Source organism: Alligator mississippiensis, chromosome 3 (assembly GCF_030867095.1).
Source record: "Alligator mississippiensis isolate rAllMis1 chromosome 3, rAllMis1, whole genome shotgun sequence".
NCBI classification, from domain to species: domain Eukaryota; kingdom Metazoa; phylum Chordata; order Crocodylia; family Alligatoridae; genus Alligator; species Alligator mississippiensis.
This window is the reverse complement of record NC_081826.1, coordinates 81,635,556-81,654,749: the sequence shown is the minus strand read 5'-3', so window position 1 is coordinate 81,654,749 and position 19,194 is coordinate 81,635,556. Positions and strand designations below refer to the sequence as shown.

Genomic DNA, 19,194 nt, shown 5'->3' with positions numbered 1-19,194 from the left:
GGTCACGGAGCACCATGATGATTCGCTACCATCGACCACTACTCTCTAGGTCTGACCTCGGAGCCAATTACCCAGCCATTGGACTGTGGTGAAGTCGAGGCCACAGTTGACCAATTTTTCCATGAGGAGGTCATGGGACACCAGATCAAAGGCTTTTTTAAAGTCCAGGTATATGACATCAATCTCTTCTCCCTTGTCCAAGTGATACATCACCTGGCCATAGAAAGAGATGAGATTGGTCAAGCAAGACCTACCTGCAACAAACCCATGCTGGCTATCTGTCAGGATGTTGCCTTTGGCCTGATTATCCAGAAGGGTGTCCTTGATAATTTCCTCCAGAATCTTACCGGGGATTCAAGCTGATTGGCTTGTAATACCTGGGATCAACTTTCTGCCCTTTCTTGAAGATGGGTACCACATTGGCCTTCTTCCAGTCTTTAGGTACTTCACCTGAGCACCACAAATTTTTGAATATTTTTGCCAGTGGTTGGGCTATGACACCTGCCAACTCCTTGAGTACTCTAAGGTGTAATCTGTCAGGACCAGATGACTTGAAGGTGTCCAGCCTCTCAAGGTGATCCTTTACTAGATCAACACCGATGCTGGGTATAAATACTCCCTTACCCTGGCCATCTTGCATCTTGCTAGGCAGGACAGTCCTGTTGGAGTGATGAAAGACCAAAACAAAATACTCATTGAGCAGATCGGCCTTTTCCTGGATGTCGGTTATCAGCTGTCCCGTTTGGTTCAGCATGGGTCCAATGTTACCCTTGCTTCTTTTCTGACTCCCTACATATCTTGCCAGCACTGGGGTTGTTATGTGAGAAAACAAGGGCTCAGTGTGTCCCAGCTGGAAGAGACCTCCAAAGATCATCTAGTTCAGTGGTTTTCAACCTTTTATCACTTACAGCCCCCTAAAAATTTTCAAATGGAGGTGCACACCCCTTTTGAAATTTCAAATGGAGGTGCGGACCCCTTTGCATTGTAAGTGTGGGCATTTACATACTTTTGATTGAACATAGTCATCTTTTGTGGATCCCTTAGACAGTCTGCAGATAACAGGTTGAAAACTACTGATCTAGTACAACCCCCTGCCTCAGGCAGGATCATCCCTATCCAAACCATAACCTAAACTCTACGTAAGACTACCGTCAACCCTGACACGACACAGCCCTAACACCTTAATCCACCTGAGGTAAAGCAGGGGAACCACAGATCTCAACACCCCGCTTCTCTGAAATGTTGTCAATATAGTGCTTGGGAGGAGGTTGAAGGTGGATGGAGCAGCGCTCAATTCTGCCAGACTCTATTGGTGAGGGGGGCACGGAGGCTGGGGCGTATGGTGACCGCTGGCAGCGTCGGTGGCAGCCAGTGGCGAGTGGCGACTGCCTGCAGGGGGTACACCGTCAATCTCAGGAGGTGTGCGTGCACCCGCATGCCGATGAAACCACTGGAACAGGTTACCCGGAGAGGCGGTGCAATCTCCATTCTTGGAGGTTTTCAAGACCCTGCGAGACAAAGCTTTGGCTGAAATAATCTAGTTGGGGATGGTCCTGTTTTGAGCAGGGGGTCTGACTAGATGACCTCCTGAGGTCCCTTCCAGCACTCATTTCCTTCGAGTCTATGATTTGGAAAAGCATCACCTGATTTCTAGCAGATGTCTTCTTTTATGAGGACGGGTGGACAGAGGTGCTCATTGTTACCCGGCTCAGGTTCTGGAAACACCACAACAGGTTTCTTTTGGTAACACAGGGGTGAGCCCCAACACTCAGGCTCAAGCCCCAGCCGGCTAGAGGTGGGCTCATCTGCAGTTTGCACTAACTGGTGTTCTGTTCTGTTCTGTTCTGTTCTGTGTGGAAAGACTGGTGCAGGATCACACTTGGAAACCTCCCCCCAGTCCAGCAGGGCCGGGCCGGGCCGGGCCAGGCCGGACGGAGCGCGCGGGGCTGGTGCCATGGCCCGTCTCCGCACGGCGGCGAGGCTCCCCGCACCAGCCGGCCCGGCACTCCCGCACAAATTGTCGCCACAAGGTGCCGGGAGGAAGGGAGGGCAGCGCCCCCACCCGCCGCCGCGGCAGCAGGGCAGGGGCCTTTGGCGGCGCTGCCCCGAGGGGGGCGGGCTTCACCTGCGCCCTCCCAGGTGCGGGCAGGCCGCTCCCTCGCCCCTGGGCGGCGCGGCTCCATTTCGTGCCGGCCGCGGCCTGAGCTGGACCATGGCTGCGGGGCGCGGGGCTTGGCTGCTGGCGCTGGTGAGTGTGCTCCTCGAGCGGGGGCTGCGACGCCGCGGGGGGCAGCGCCCTGCGTCCCTGGCTCCGCGCCCGGGGACAGCCCGGGCCGCTGCCGACACCCCCCCCCCGGTTCCCTGGGGTTTGAAGGGGATTGGAGCCCCCCAAATCATGTAGGGGCCGGGGCCAGGTGAGGGGGCCGGGCCGGGTGGTGCAGGACGGGCGGGGCGGATCCCGCCGCGGGCAGGGCAGGGCTGCGCTGGGGGCCCGGCGTAGCCCTGGCTGCCTGGTTAGCGCTGTCCGAGGTTACACGGGCTTGTGGGAAGGTCGCCTCCCTTCTCAGCGCTTCAGGGGTGCTGGTCTGAGACAAGAAGACGTACAAGCAACTAGGACTGGCGGTTCCAAAATGATCCCTTTTTATTAGACCGCCTGGGGCTTCCCCACCTCCTCCTCTTGCCTGGACTCTGCTGCCTTATGGCAAGCCGCCCCCAGGCTTTGTGGAGGAAGGGGGACACCTAAATGGGAGAGTGGGTTTTTTGCTCGCTGGTTCTTTCCATCCCGTGAGGAAGGGTGAAACTTTAAACTGAATGTCATCCCAGGCTACGGAGGGGAAGTCAAAGCCTCGGGTATTTCATGGAACTGAAGTGGTCTGGCGGCCCTGTCCTGTCAGCTCACTGCCAGCACTTTTCTTGGCTCGTCATCTCTTTTGCTCCCTGGCGAATTTAATTTACCTATGTAAATGAAGTGTGTTTCTCTACTGAATATTTAGGGTATTTGGTATTGGGTTATCCTTTCCTTTCTTTGAAGTGGATATCAAGAGTCCTTTGAGTTTGCTTGTATGATAATTCTAGTGGCGGTTCTTGTGAGTACGAGATTTTTGTTATGCTTTTATGTATTTTTTATATATTTCTAATAAAAAAAATAATCTTTTGCTCACTGGCAGCTTGTCTGAGCAGCCAGCAGGCTAGACAGCTGACTAGGGTGGCCATCATAGAGGACAATCCGGTTGTCCTCTGTTGATACAAAACTGGATGCCTTTATGTGCTCTATTTTTCTCTTGAAGAGAAGGATCGAGGACGTAAAGGCATTGGGTTTCGTATCAATAGAGGACAGAGTAGCAGAAAACTGGAATGTCCTCTATGATGGCCACCCCACAGCTGACAGAGCCACACAAGCAAGAGGTGGGCAGCTGGGGGCTGTGTGGCACTTGCCCACCCCAGGAACCAAAGAGGGCAGGAAGCCTGGGAGTTGGGCAGCGCAGCAAGCCTGGCACCTTACCAAGCCATGGGCTGTCAGGTGGCCACAGGAGGTAGCTAGCTTGCCCCTCTGAGGGTTTTCTGTTTGAATACTTGATTTTGTTGAATTGGAATTGCCTCTGAAAAATTGCCCCAATGGATCATTTTTGATCAGCTTTCATGATCGCTTCCTAAGCTTTGGATGATAAAGGCAAATTGTCATAACACAGTCAATGAAGAAGTGAGACCATGTTGATAGGAAGTGTTTCACTCGCTGTTTTAAGTAACACAATGGACAAATTTACAAATATTGTACTAGTTTGAATGTTTCACAGATTCATCCTCTGGTAGGATTGGGGCTAACTGAAGGGCACTCCCTGGGCTCAGAACTCCACTGGTTTTGTCTGGTGTAGGAAGAAGGTATGGGCTGCTGTTGGAGCGATGATGGCTGTATGAGGCAAGTTTGCCTCAATACAAAATACTACCCACCCACCCACCCCAAAAAAACCCAAACAAACAAAAAAGACCCCCTGGAAAAAGGTGCTTTTGTTAATCATGGTAACTCGAGGCTAGATAGGACCTGAGGTCTAATTGAACTAGTGGTGTTAAAAGGTGTGCAATGTCCCATTGTCAGGTGGGATATACATTTACATCTACCTTGTTTAAGCTCTCAATCAAAAGAAGCACCTTTTTACCTAATCTAGACAAGACCGCAGTACTTGGTTGTCAGCACAAAAAAAAAAAAAAAAAAAAAAGAGAGAGAGAGAGAATAAAATCAGGAAGAGGAGGATCAACTTTTTGTCTTTATTTTCATATGTGGAAAAGGTCTCAAACGACAGAACTAAATAATAAATGTGGTTGTTTTGATTTAGTTCTGCTTGCTGTCTACTTCAGAAATACCAAGAATATAAAATAATCTCCTCCATGTTTTTGTTGGGCGTCTCCCTCGAGACTGAAAACAGGACCTTTCTTGGCTCTTAGTCAATGGGGTTAGAAATGTCCCATCTTTGACAATGAAATATTGTTTGAAATCTGAGTCAGGGGTAAACAAAAATAAAGTTAGTGTTGTAAAGGAGTGGCTAAAATCACTTCTCTCAGTATTTGCTCAAATTTGATTTCCTGGATACTGGTGACATTGTAACTCTTCTACCATGTCTATAATTAGCCACAGAGTTCTTTAGAAAAAAGCCAGAAGAAAAAAAGATATGCACCTCCAACATGGAAGATATTGAGCTTTTTCAGAATTTCATCGTTCAGCATAATGAAGCAGATATGAGCACTCCCTTACCTTTCCCCCTGCTACCTCCCATTCTTTACCTTTTTTATTTTGTAGAGAGTGTCTGTTCCGTTCCTACTTCCTTGGGGGCCAGATAGCCCCCTCTGTGGTGAGATGTATTGGAGGGAAGTTTTCGCAAAAACTTAAAAAAAAAAAGAAAAAAAGTAGAGAGAGAGAGACAGTGGAGAATTATTATAATATTCTTTATTAATTATATTATTATATTAATTGTCAGTTTATATTAATATTGATTATATAATATTAGTATATTATATATAATAGAGTAGAAATCTCCACTATATACAATATTAGTGAAGATTTTTCCTCACAGTATCCTACTATAAATGGAGTTTGTTCATCTCATCTGCAGCCTAGTGGATTTCTCCAAGTTTTTTCCTACTTGGAGAAACTACAACTACTCACTTAAAAGCCCTGAATTTCTACAGCAGCAGTAGTCGATGAAGGCCTGCCTATATCTAGCATCTGATGAAGTGTCCTCGAGTTCATGAGAGTTTATGCTTTCTATGTAGATCTTATTTAGTTAGTCTGCAAGGTGCATATCTATGCAGTCTCTTCTGCCCGAGTTCAGACAAACATAGTTAACCATCTCACACAGCCTTCACTGAGAACCCAGCTCTGTTAGACTCCACCTTTGTCCATACAGTTCCCAGGGACCATAAGTAGATCCTCAGAAGATGTAATGCAGTTCTGACACCATGTGTGTTATTAGTAGTGTACAGTTTGAGTATAGATCTCAGAATAAAGGAATAGGGGTTAAATTATCAGGTTTATCTCAGAGAGGTCCCTCTGATTCCATGACAGGTTAGTTTCTTTAAGAGTCTTTGAGGGACCTCAGAGCTTTTAAAAAATCCAGGTATACTATATCAAGTGGATCCTTGATATCCAAAATTTTGTCTTTTTTATTATAAAGCCTGCCTAATTTTATGGGGACAGAAATTTAAACCCACTGATATAGCTCTGTGATTTATGTATTTATTAGGCTTATTCCTTTCTGCAGGAGTGTTGATTTTCATTACTTTAGGATTGCTGTTACAAAGTGGCTTATCTAGATAGTGTTTGAACCACATCCTGCCATTATTCAGGACTAAAAACAACAGTTGCTTCTTGTCTTGAGAGTTCCAGAACTAGTTACTGTGACAGGAGCAAGCTTTCATGCCTGGTGCAAGCACCGACCTGCCCCCTGTCTACAGGTCAGCCACCCACCTCACTTATCTGCCATGCCTTGGTGTAATAATATTGATGTGATAGTTGGGCAGGAGGCTGCCCATTATACACCCTGATTTGGGGGGGGCTATTCACAGCTCAGTTCCACCCCTACACTGTGGCCCAAGCCTCACAGATGGCATCTCAGGCAGGCATCTCAACCATCCCCTTCACCCATTAGCCGTGGCCCCTTTTTCTGGGACCTTCTGCTTCCCTTTAAGCCCTGGCCCTATCTCAGGCCAGTCAGGACCTCAAGCTTCTCTGCTTTATAGGAGCATCCCTCACAGTGGGCCCCTGGCCCTTTTGACCCCAATCTGAGTCCTGGCCCCAGCATTGACCAGTCAGGTCCCTTGGGTTTGGTCTAAGCCTCCCGCCTGCACTCAAGGATCAGAGTCCCCGTTCCTGGCTCAGGTACTTCACAAAGCATGCCTCAACCTACAGGGTCAGCTCACCCCAGCAGGCTCAGGAGCTTCAAGAAGCTTACCTGGCCTTCCCTGGATTAGATGGATAATATGACACACCCAAAGGCAAGGGCTACTCACCTTTCACTGGGGTGGTAACTGGCCTGGCATTTTCCTGGGGTTTCCATGCCACTGGGAGCCCCACCAGGCCTCCCATTCCCAGCAGGGCACAGTTTTAGGTCATGCCCAGGATGAGAGCCTCTTGCTCCTACCTGCAAGATATTCCCATGCAGCAGCTTAGCCAGGCAGTGTTTCTTGCCTAGTCCCTAGCAGGAAACTGCTCTAGTTTATATAGGTGGCCAGAGTTCTAGAATGGCTGCCGTAATCAAACACCTGCTGAGTGTTTAATCTAGCCCTGAAAGTGGCAGGCACCACTGGTGCCCTGCCACAGTTACCATATTTAGTCACATATAAGATGACTCTGAATTTAAGACTACCCCCCAATAATTAGAATCTGTATATGAAAAATATATAAGCATGTTGTTATTTCCCAGGTATAGAAACTAATCATTGGAGATTTGTCTTGAATTTGGCCCCCTTGCACTGCTACAGCAGGGAAAATTAAGTTTGGGGCATCAGGTAGCCTCCTTGTCCTCTGCCTCCCAGCTTCTTCCTCCTGCAGCCCCTTCCCTTCTGCCCCAACTGACCCAGTCTTTCAGACCCTGCTCTCCCTGAGCACATGGAAGTGAGGCAAATCTGAAAACACTGGGTGTGTCTACACAAAACACTAAAAGTACGGTAGACTAATTTTCTTGTGCATTAGCATGTCATGGCAAAAGCCATGGTAACGTGCAGCAGAATTAATCTACTGTGCATAGCATCACCTAAAAGATTATTACAGGTACTAAACTTAATGTGCTGTAATTATGGTGCGTTAATGCACATGTAGAAGTGCCTACTGCATTTGAAGTAAACATATCTGTAGTAATTTGCATATAGGCTTAGATCATACAGAACTGATGTATTTTACCTTTTTTGAAACTGCTGCAAGTTTTAGCACAGGGACTCCATAAACGCACAGCACTTCTGTACGTACAAATAGTATAAAGTACGTATAGTTTCATAGTATCTAGGGTCAGGAGAGACCTGATCAGATCATTTAATCTGAACCCCTGCCACAGGCAGGAATGAATGCTGGGTTCACAAGACCCCAGACCGGTGATCATCTAACCTCTTTTTGAATTTGCCCATGGTAGGGGCGAGGACCACTTCCCTAGGAAGTTGGTTCCAGATTCTGGCCACCCTAACTGTAAAATATTGCCTTCTGAGCTCTAATTTAAACCTATTCTCCATCAGCTTATTACCATTGTTCCTCGTCACCCCAGGTGGTGTTGGGGAGAATAGGGCTCTTCCTATTTGCTGATGATCTCCCCCGATGAGTTTGTAGGCAGCCACCAGGTCCTCCCTCAGCCTCCTCTTGCTGAGGCTGAATAGGTTCAGGTCCCTCAGTCTCTCCTCATAGGGCCTGTCCTGCTGCCCACTCACCAAACAGGTGGCCCTCCTCTGAACCCTCTCCAAACTGGCCACATTCTTTTTAAACTGCGGTGCCCAGTGCTGGACGCAGTACTCCAATTGCGGCCTGACCAATGTTGCATAGAGGGGGAGTATCGCCTCTCTGGACTGACTTGAGATACATCTTTGGATGCATGACAAGGTATGGCTGGCCTTGCTGTCTGCAGTCTGGCATTGGTGGTTCATGTTCATCTTGGAGTCAATAATGACTCCAAGATCCCTTTCCACCTCTGTGCTTTCAAGAGCGGAACTCCCCAGCCTGTAGGTGTACTGTGGATTCCTTCTCCCAAGGTGCAGCACCCTGCATTTGTCTACGTTGAACCCCATCCTATTCTCATCTGCCCACTTTTGTAGTCTGTCTAAATCTAGTTGCAGCGTCTGTCTCCCTTCAAGTGTGCCCACCTCGCCCCACAACTTAGTGTCATCAGCAAACTTGGACAACGTGCTTTAAACCCCCTCGTCCAAGTCGCTGATGAAGATGTTAAACAGTGTGGGCCCGAGGACTGAGCCCTGGGGGACCCCACTGCTCACATCACGCCACGTTGAGTACAACCCATCCACCACTACTTTCTGGGTGCACCCCATCAGCCAATTTTTTACCCATCCAACTGTGTAGGCATCAATGCCACAGTCGCCTAATTTATTGATGAGAATGGGGTGAGAGACCGTGTCAAAGGCCTTCTTAAAGTCTAGAAAGACTACATCCATGGCAACACCATCATCCAAGGATTTAGTTACTTGGTCATAAAAGGCAATCAGGTTGGTCAAGCAGGACCTGCCTTTGATGATCCCGTGCTGATTGCCCCTGAGCATGTTCTCCGCTGCTGGCCCCCCACAGATATGCTCCTTGATGATTCTCTCCAAGATCTTCCCGAGCACTGAGATGAGGCTTACAGGCCTGTAGTTACTTGGGTCCTCCTTCCTCCCTTTCTTAAAAATTGGGACCACATTAGCTAGTTTCCAGTCCTTCGGCACCTGGCCAGATGACCACAAATGCTCGTACAGCTGGGCCAATGGCTCCACAATGACCCCTGCCAGCGCCGTCAACACCCTTGGGTGGAGGGCATCTGGGCCTGCAGATTTAAAAATGTCCAGCCCTTCCAGAAGATCCCTAACTACATCTGCACTGACCAAAGCCCTGACAGAGCTATCCCCAAGATTGTATAAAGTATGCATGATACTAGATCAAAGCCAAAATGCCCACAATTTATCATATAGTTCATTGGGCTGGGCCCCAGCAAAATCAACAACCATGGTAACGCCCGCCCTCTCCCCCAACTCAGCATTGCTCAGTATGTGTGTACTCCAGATACCTGCAAAAAGGATCCATGTGCTAATTAGCCCCCACTCATGACTGGAACTGTGTGTTCTTATTACACGTCATGGGATCCTCCAAAAATATGCAGACGGGCGCAGGGCATCATGGGTTCCACCCCACGGTCCAGAGGGTAGGGCCATACTGACAGGCTGAGAGAGGGGGTGACAGAAGGATTCTGGATGAACTATTTTGGGCCCGTTAGGTGGGGTTTGCCAGACATTTAAAGCTGGTAAAGAAACAGGAATCATTGGAATTGGGAAAGAAAGGTGAAGCTCAGCTGTGGGAGTGAGGAGGAAGTAAAAATGTATTCAATGTAATGGCTCACCAAGACTTGGAAAAAAAAGTTGGTGCTGAGAGAGACTGCACATAATGGGTACTATTTTGTATTTTAGAGATGGGCTACATTAACCTTTCCTTCTGGTAGGTTCCCACCAGCATTTTCGGCACCAGCGGAGGGTGCTGGATCTTTTGTATTGCAATATGTCCAGGCCTGGTGCTCCTTCCCTCCTGGAGGAGCAACTGCCCATTTATGATGGGGTTTTTTCAAGGGACACGCCCCCCCTCCCCCCCCACTTCTTCAGCATGTTTGCCAGATATGTGTTTTGTAATCATGCTCAATGTTGGCTGCATTTAATCAACTTCATAGTTGATTTCCATTACTAAGCACATGCTGCTTTTGGCAGCAGTTTCATGATAAGACAATGTATTTAATGAGCTATCCTTGTATGTGAATATAAGATGAGGGGCTTTCCCCCCATGCTGATTGGGGGTAAAACCTTGTCTTGTATTTGGATAAATACAGTACCTTAAAAAGCAGTCAGTTTAAATATCTAGAAACCTTATCTGCCCTTCTAATCAGGGTTTGGTGAGTGACTGAATACAGTGTCTCTCCCCTGCCATTGTATTAATGACCCAATCCTGTGATAACCGTACCGATGTACTTTGTGATATACCAGGATAAACTGTTACTGCGTCTTATCCAAGGAACTTCAGGACTTATCCCAGGACAATAGACATGGATGTCTGTATGTTTGCACTTTGTTTATCCTGAAATAAATGCTACATCAGTGTGTAGCCCTTGTTTGCGTGCATCCTGTTTGATTTGGACTCTTGCTGATTCCTTGGTATTTTCAACATGTACTTTTTCTACTGATTTCTAATCCCCTCTAAAAGGTAATAGCAGGGTGTCAAATGTACAGCCCACGGTCTGGATCTGGCCTGCAGAGCCAAGTCAACTGACCCACAGATTTTGCCCCAACTCTGGCTGCAATGGAGGACATTTCTGCAGTGGCAGCTGAGTGTCTGGGTAAGAGCCACAGTGTTGGAGCCCCAGCAGCGTTGCAGGAAGAAACTCGGCACCACAGCTTGTTCCTGCGGCAGCAGCCAAGTGCCCACGATACTGGGCTTCTTGCACAGCGTTGCTGGCACTCCAGTGCTACAGCTCTCGCTCAGGCATTTGGCTGCCAAAGCGGGAGCAAACCGTAATGCTGCTCGGGCTCCAGTTTTGTGCCTTTCTGGCCAGAATATGATCACACCAGAGTATACTTCACTGCAACAGATCCCTTCTGAGCATGTTCTGCAGGGCAAGGAGAGCTTCACAAGGAGGGAGTAGGATCTAAAATCTGCACAAGTGGCCCAAGATGCTACTTAGACAGCTAAAGTTAGATATGCAAATGCTATACAGTAAATGAGCTGTATTGAGCCCGTGTATTAAAAAAGAATGGGGTTTTCTCATTCTCATCTTCCTCATTTGCTCTGTTTATCAGTTCCTTGGAGAATAATTCTGAACTTATGACTTAAGTGAAAACCCCTCAGAACCAGGAATCCTAAATTAACATTTGTATTTTCATGTTAACTGTTGATGGCCACATCAAGTTAAAACAGTACATTATTATTTTTCAACTACTGAAAATTCTTTCAATTAGGTGACACATAGTGATTCCCAAACTGGTTCACAGGGCCATGGTAATGGGTCTGCAGATGGTACCTAGATCACACAGGATCCTGCATTCCTCTGTTGTTTTCAGTTAATGGCTTGATGATAGAGGTCTGTGGTGATTTGGAAGAAACTTTAAAGCATTGCAGTGGCCTTTTCTATCTACCCCACTCTAAAGCAGAGCAATTCTCTGCCATTAAAAGATAAAATTCAGAACTCAATACCAAGTGGAAATATCACTCCGCTAGTACCAGGAAAATATCATAGTTCAAAACAAAGGAAGTCTCTTGTATTAAGCCAGTAAAACATTCTACTGCTAAAAAAATTGTTGGGTCTTTTCATTATACTGGCAAATAGAGTTGAGCTGTCTTACTGACAACAACCCACTTATATATAAACTATTTGGGGGTTGATTTGTTTTTATTTTGTTTTCCTGTTTCATTGCTAACCATTGATCTAAAGTTATCTAGGGAGGGACTTGGCTATTCATAAATTTCAAACATGTCATATAATATAATGATTCTTTCCATATCGGGACACACCCTGCCCTAAACCCCACCTATTTACTCAAAGTAGAGACATGACTCTCTACGCGGCCCACTTACAATGTGAAAAGTAGGCTGGTCATGACACTTTGACACCTGTTTTATGGTGGAAAGTTCATTGTTGTGGACTGAATCCCATTCTCGGCAACACTCATGAAATATCAACAATGACAATAAAATACATTTGTGCAGACAACATGCATAAAGCTTAAGAAAGTGTACTGATATTTGCAATCTACAATTCTTTAGCTCACATAATACACATACTTCATAGAACTTATTGTTTTATCTAGCTGATAATCAAAACAGTCCCTGAAGTACAGGTCTGGAGGGCAAAAATCATTCTGCCTCATCATCCAGTACCACCCATAAAATTGTGTGGGAGTGAAAGAGGGCCTCTGCAGGCATGGAAATAATATCTTGGCAAGAGCAACTAAGTTTGAGTCAGAGAAGTAGTGAACTTGCAGAGCTCAGTCACAGTCTAGACTCCAGTGAAAGAGAAGATAAAGCATTATTCACTGAAAGACTTGGGAATGAAATTGTCTCTGGGATTGCTGTGTTAAAGGTATCAGTGAGGCAAAACATTATTCAGAGATGCAGAAGTTAGACAGTTGGAGGTGGGATGGGCTGGAGAGCAAAGGTGTCATCCTTTTTATTTATAAAGAGTTTAAGACTTCAATCTCAATCACCAGCAATTTAACTCCTTTCCATTTAATTCCCAAATGTCTGCATTTCACTGTGCATTTTGCAATTTCTTATCTCCAAATCTTTGGAGCAGTGAGAGCAGCCTGGGGCATAGAAGTAAATACAGAGTCTGTAATCATTGAATATTGACACTAGAGAAATTCAGGACATGCCTTCATAAAGAATTTATTCAAATAGTTTAAAACAGGACTGTCCAACTCCCAAACCCTCTTCTCTGAAGGAGTACTTCCAGGGGCAAGGGGAGGGACTTCCGGTGGCAAGGTTCAGATGTCAGGGACAGGACTTCTGGTCTTAACATGGCGAACAGGGGGCGGGGCACCTGTCAAGGGGCGGGGTTACCCATGTGGCCCTCGACAGCTTACTAAGCAGCCCTCCACCCAAAATAATTGCCCACCCCTTTCTTATGACCTCATTTGCCTGATCCAATGAAAGCCAGCAACTGTTGGCTGCCAGCCAACCAATTTGAAGTATATCACTGCTTGCCAAGTAGACTGGCATGTATCACCTATGCTCCATTTGCCCCCTCGCTCGTCACCTATGCCCCCTGCCATAGACTTACCTGCAGGGGTCTACAGGCCTGGCTACTTTGCTGGCCACGTGCATGTGTGCGCTCACACATGCACGTTGCACCCCCTACCTCTGATCGCCCTTCCCCGAGCCCCATGCAAGCTAGAACTCTGCCAGCCTGCAAGGGGCACCCTGCAGTTTCCTGGTTTTTTCTCCTTTAATGGGGAAAATCCGTGGGACATGGAAAGCCCAGATTCTTAGTGATGAGGCTACTATTGTGAGACTTTTAGATACAGTGTTCTTTCTTTCATTTATAATTCTGGAGTAGCTGCTTTGATACATTTTTACATTCAGATGTTATCTGAAACATTTGACTCAGTTGATATATCAATGCTCGGAGTATGGGGAACAAACAGGAGGAACTCGCCCTCAAAATAGCCAGTTCAAACCCAGACATAGTGGGGCTTACAGAAACATGGTGGGATTCATCCCACGACTGGGCAGTTAGCATTAGGGGCTATAGGCTCTACAGGCAGGATAGAGAAGGAAGGAAGGGAGGGGTGTGGCGCTCTGTCAAAGAGCAATACATAACTTCTGCCAGCAAAATGAGGTCAGAGGAGGGGCATGCTGAAGTGCTCTGGGTCAAGATACAAGGGGGTCGTGGGGAGAGGGATTTAATGGTGGAGGTCTACTATAAAGCCCCCAACCAAGGGAAGGAGCTGGACCGGGAATTTTCGGGCCAGCTTGCAGAGGCACTTAAGGCAAGGGATGTAGTTGTCATGGGTGATCTAAATTACCCGGACATCTGCTGGGAGAAGCAGTCAGCCAGGTCAGACCGTTACAGGAGGTTCCTGGCCGAGATACAGGACCTCCACTTAACCCAGGAGGTGCACAGTCCCACCAGAGGAAATGCCCTGTTGGACCTGGTCCTGGCCACAGGCAATGATCTGGTAAGGGGGCTCCAAGTCCTTGACCACCTGGGTGATAGTGATCATCATTTGTTGGAATTCATCATCCAGGGCACGGTGTCAAGGGCCTGCAGCAAGGCAGTAGCCCTAGACTTCAAGAGGGCCAACTTCAATGAGTTGAGGAGATTGGTGGGAGAGGCGCTGGGGTTCTCGAGGGCAGGGGAACTTAGTGCCCAAGATGAGCGGTCATTCCTTAAGGAGACTATACTCAGGGCCCAAGGGGTGACAATCCCAACAAGAAGCAAGGGGGGCAAGAGTGCCCGAAAGCCTCCCTGGCTCACCGAGGAAGTCCGGGAATGCCTGGTCGCCAAAAAGCCAGCGTACACCCGGTGGAAGGGGGGGCTATCTCCAAAGAAGAGTATACCTCCACTGTTCGGGCCTGTAGGGGGGCTGTTAGGAAAGCTAAGGTGGACATAGAGCTAGGACTAGCGTCCAAGATCAAAGATAATAAAAAGTCCTTTTTCAAATATATTGGGAGGATGAAGAAGGCACCGGGAAATGTGGGGCCCCTGCAAGATGCGCTGGGCAATCTGGTGGTTGTGCGAGAGGAGAAGGCAGATGTCTTTAACAAATTCTGCACCTTCGTTTCCTTGTGCAGGGACTGGGACTCCCCCACCGTGTTTCAAGACGTACTCAAGGGGAACGCCTCAAGACCTAAGGTTGAGGAGGATTGGGTTAGAGTGCTTCTGGAGGGACTGGACGTGTTCAAATCAGCAGGTCCAGATGCTCTCCACCCCAGGGTGTTGAGGGAGCTAGCAAGGGTTATTGCTGGGGCCTTGGCATGGCTTTACGAGTGCTCGTGGTGCTCGGGCCAGGTGCCAGATGATTGGAAGTTAGCCAATGTGGTCCCCATCTTTAAGAAAGTGAGGAGGGAGGACCTGGGCAACTATAGGCCCATCAGTCTTACCTCAATCCTGGGGAAATTCTTAGAGATCATCAAGGAGCACATCTGTGGTGGGCTGGCATCGGGGATGATGCTCAGGGGCAACCAGCATGGTTTCATTAGGGGCAAGTCATGTCAGACCAACCTGATTGCCTTTTACGATCAGTTAACAAAAACATTGGATGCAGGTGTCACCGTGGATGTAGTCTTTCTGGACTTCAGCAAGGCCTTTGACACGGTCTCCCACCCCATCCTCATTAAAAAACTAGGCGACTGTGGCATCGATGCCTACACAGTCAGATGGATTGCAAATTGGCTGAAGGGTCGTACTCAGAAGGTGGTGGTGGACGGGTCATATTTGACCTGGGGGGAAGTGGGCAGCGGAGTCCCCCAGGGCTTGGTCCTTGGGCCCGCACTGTTCAATTTCTTTATCAGCGATTTGGACGATGGGGTGAAAAGCAACCTGTTCAGATTTGCTGATGATACCAAAATTTGGGGTGAGGTGGGCACGCTAGTGGGGAGGGAAAGACTGCAGAAAGACCTGGATAGGTTGCAAGGGTGGGCTAACAAAAACAGGTTGCGTTTCAATACAAACAAGTGCAGGGTGCTGCACTTGGGCAGTAGTAACCAGCAGCACGCTTATAAGATGGGAAACTCCCTTCTTGAGAGCACGGAGGCAGAAAGAGATCTTGGAGTCATCATTGACTCCAAGATGAACATGGGCCGACAATCCGAGGTCACGGTCAGCAGGGCTAACCGGACCCTATAGTGCATCCACAGGTGCATCTCGAGTAGGGCCAAGGAGGTGATCCTCCACGCAACACTGGTCAGGCCGCAGATGGAGTACTGTGTCCAGTTCTGGGCACCCCACTTCAAGAAGGATGTGGACAACATTGAGAGGGTCCAGAGGAGGGCCACCCACATGATCCGGGGACAGCAGGGCAGACCCTACAATGAGAGACTACAGAACTTGAACCTGTTCAGCCTTCACAAGAGAAGGCTGAGGGGGGACCTTGTGACTGTCTATAAACTCACTAGGGGGGACCAGAAGGGTTTGGGGGAGACCTTGTTTCCCCTAGCGCCCCCCGGGATAACAAGGAATAACGGCCACAAGTTGTTGGAGAGTACGTTTAGACAGGACATCCGTAAGAACTACTTTACAGTTAGGGTGGCTAGGATCTGGAACCAACTTCCAAGGGAAGTGGTGCTGGCTCCTACCCTGGGGGTCTTTAAGAAGCGGCTCGATGCCTACCTGGCTGGGGTCATTAGAGCCCAGTTTTCCTCCTGCCCAGGCAGGGGGTCGGACTTGAAGATCTACAAGGTCCCTTCCGACCCTACTTCTGTGATTCTATGATATGATGCATAATGTGACACAAGTAGTATTGGCTTTGCTCAAGAACGTAAAAGGATCATCATATTGTCAGCATTCTGGATTTGATCCATTTGAGGCAGTGATGAACTCTTCTTGATTCTGGTGCTGTAGTATTCCTATATTTTCAATATTTTGTTTTTTAGTATTAAAATAAGAGGTGAGTACTTGCTGATAATTTATGCATAAGAGAGGAGTTAATTATGGAAAAACTCTGGTCTTATTTAAATGTATGTATATTATATAGGGTAGACTTCAGGTAAAAGTCTCAACAGTATTTAACACTTCATACATATTGGATCTTTCTTTAATATACAACCATCTTTTAAAAAATGTAATTGATAATGCCACTACGCCTTATGCTGAATGAATAATCTGATCTATTGTTTATTTCACAGATCTGTTTCAGCGTTGGAAATGCGCTTTATTTTGAGGTAAGTAGTGATGAAGAATTCTTTTTCAGTTTAAAAAAATAGTAAGTTATATCTGGTAAATATTTTGAGCCCTCTTTTTTTTTTACCTGTTATAAAGTCGTATGAAAAAATCAGTATGGTAACTCCTGTTTATAGCAGAGTGGATAGCCCCAGACCAGCACACTGGCTCCAGAACCAGTCTGGATCTGTGTGCGCCAGAGCCAGCATACAGGGCCGGTCCAGGGGGACACTGCAAGCAGTGTGAGCCCCAAACCAACTCCCTGTACTGCATGCAGCACCTGGGGTGTCAGGTCCAGCCTGGATGCCAGCCTGGTCTGCACGTGGTGCTTGGGTTCTAAGACCCACAAGCTAGATCTTGGGGCTCTATGGGCTGGATCTAGCCTGAGGGTTGTATGTTTGACAACCCCGGTTTATAGGTTAGCATAAGAGTGTCAAATTCACCTGTGCTTCTGGACCAGAACTGGACTGCAGAGCTCCTTGCAGGCTAGATCCAGACCACAAGGAGCCTCATGGATCAGATCCAGTCCCAGTGTTAGGGCGAATGGCAGCATGGAGGATTAATGCAGTTGTCAATTGGCCCTCTCCACTGCTGCCAATACCATTCCCCTGCTGGGGCTCCATAGCTCTGCCACTGCCTGCCTGACTCCCAAATTCCTGCTCTCTGGGAACCTCACAGGCTGAATGAAACAGCTTCATGGGCTGTTTTTTTGATACCCTGGGTTAGCATCTGACCCTTGGTCTGTATTTCTGTGAAAGTGACATCTGTTTCAGAAATGTCCAGGTCACTTGCCTTTTAAGTCATCCATATTTTATTCAGAGTTAGAATATAATTTAAATGTCAAATAAATTAAAATAATTTGCAACCAAAAAGCATTAATAAAATCCATATAACATGTCAGCCAATTAAGAAGAACATCAGCATTAAATGACCAAAATATAACATTGAGATTTAAACACATTCCCCCCAATATCCACAGGTTTTAAAGGAGGGTGGCAAAAATGATCAACTCTCTAATCAATTCAGCCTCATCAGACAAAAGCGAGAATGGATCGTTCCACCAGCTGTCATTCAGGAAGGGGAGGACAACTCCAAGAAGAATCCAATTGCTAGAGTAAGTTAAAAACAGTATGGAGGATAACTTTACTGAAACGGTTTGATTTTAATAATAGATTGTCATCCTCTGTTTGGACCAACATCAGAAGGAAATTGGGCACACACTTTGCAGTGGGTTTCATGCTTATTTGCTGGTAGTGTTGTGCGCACAGGGCATACAGTGTGAATTAAAAACAAGCTGGAATCTTATCGGGGGTAAGGCACAATGCCGCATTTATTGGAACATAAAACATGCAACATGAAAAGAATAAAGAACAGTAAGGTTATTTGCTTCACTCATTCCCATACATACTTATTCATTCATCTATTCATTCAAAAGACACACACACACACACACACACACACACACACAGAAGTTAGACAGGCCTGCAAAGTTAAGGTGTTACCAAATTTCAAAGTTGCTCAAGGTCAGTCTGGTGGCTGGCCAGGCTGGCCAAGAGAGTTGGAGTCAGGTCTTGTTGGACACGCCCAAAACTCCTTGCAGGTGGAAGAGACCCAAAGCCTTGTCTTTGTGTTAATTCTTTATAGTAATAGCTGTCCATAGAGCCTATGGATTCCGCTGAGTCAGATTCAAAGGCCGTCCTTCTTGCTCTGTTGGCAGGCTGGAATTGGTAGGTCATGATCTTCTGGCTTTGTGATCTGCAATCTTCAGGGACCATCAATTGCAGTCTTCAGCCATCAGGATGTAGCATGATTTAGTGTTTGGTAATCCTTTATTGCTGACTCTAAGTTGCTGCAGCTCTTAACCGTTAAACCACAGAGGCTATTTTCACCTGCTGCAAGAGACCTGTCTTTCTGTGTTGCTGGCACACATGTCCATCATTTAGTCTTTCGTTACCTCTTTCCACATAAACCAGATATATCCACACACACCAGACATACCACAAACCCTTACACAAGTGTTTTCCTTATACTAAATTTAAGTTCTAAAGTCATGAGACCAACAGGTCAAATACATTTATGCTAGGCAACAAGAAATTTAAAATAGATGGTTAGTTCCAAATACTAACTTTATCATAATGGTCAAATCTTTTCCTTACATAAAAAGAGAAATAACAAAATAAACAGTTAAAACAATTATAGTCAATAACAAGATAAGCAACTAAAGCAGTTATAGTCACTGCAATACTACAGCAGCAGAGGAGTAATGAGACTTTGCAATCATGAGTTCCATTGCAGGATCTGCAAGGGAGTGTGCTTTAGTGGACACAGCCAGTTCTGTCTGCTTCTCCTTCCTGGCGTCGTCCCCTCCTGCCCTGCTTCCTCCAGCCATTTCTTCCTGGCACCATGTTCCATTCCTGTACTGACTCGTTTCCAATGTTTACTCAACAGGACTCACCTCTCAGACCCAGTCTATTTGCCTAACTATTACCAGACCCCTCCTGCAGTTCTTTGTCTATTCCCACCTACTTCTCAGTTAGCCCTCCCAACCCACACTGGAACTTAATCCAAATCTCCTTGCCCATGCTGACCCAGTTTGTCC

The 19,194-nt window shown here is 46.9% G+C and overlaps 1 protein-coding gene across 2 annotated transcripts in view; it reads left to right on the top strand.

The window, feature by feature from the left end:
* The first annotated feature begins 2,121 nt into the window (after positions 1 to 2,121).
* Positions 2,122 to 19,194, top strand: part of LOC102574094 (desmoglein-2) — a 42,927-nt gene continuing 25,854 nt past the window's right edge. The window contains exons 1-3 of one of the 2 annotated variants that reach the window (XM_014606779.3): positions 2,122 to 2,248; positions 16,562 to 16,597; positions 17,575 to 17,709. In XM_014606779.3, coding sequence (XP_014462265.2) covers positions 2,213 to 2,248; positions 16,562 to 16,597; positions 17,575 to 17,709 — 207 coding nt within the window. In that variant the 5' untranslated portion in view covers positions 2,122 to 2,212. The remainder of the gene's footprint in view (positions 2,249 to 16,561; positions 16,598 to 17,574; positions 17,710 to 19,194) is intronic. The other variant, XM_019498695.2, reaches the window with a different exon arrangement.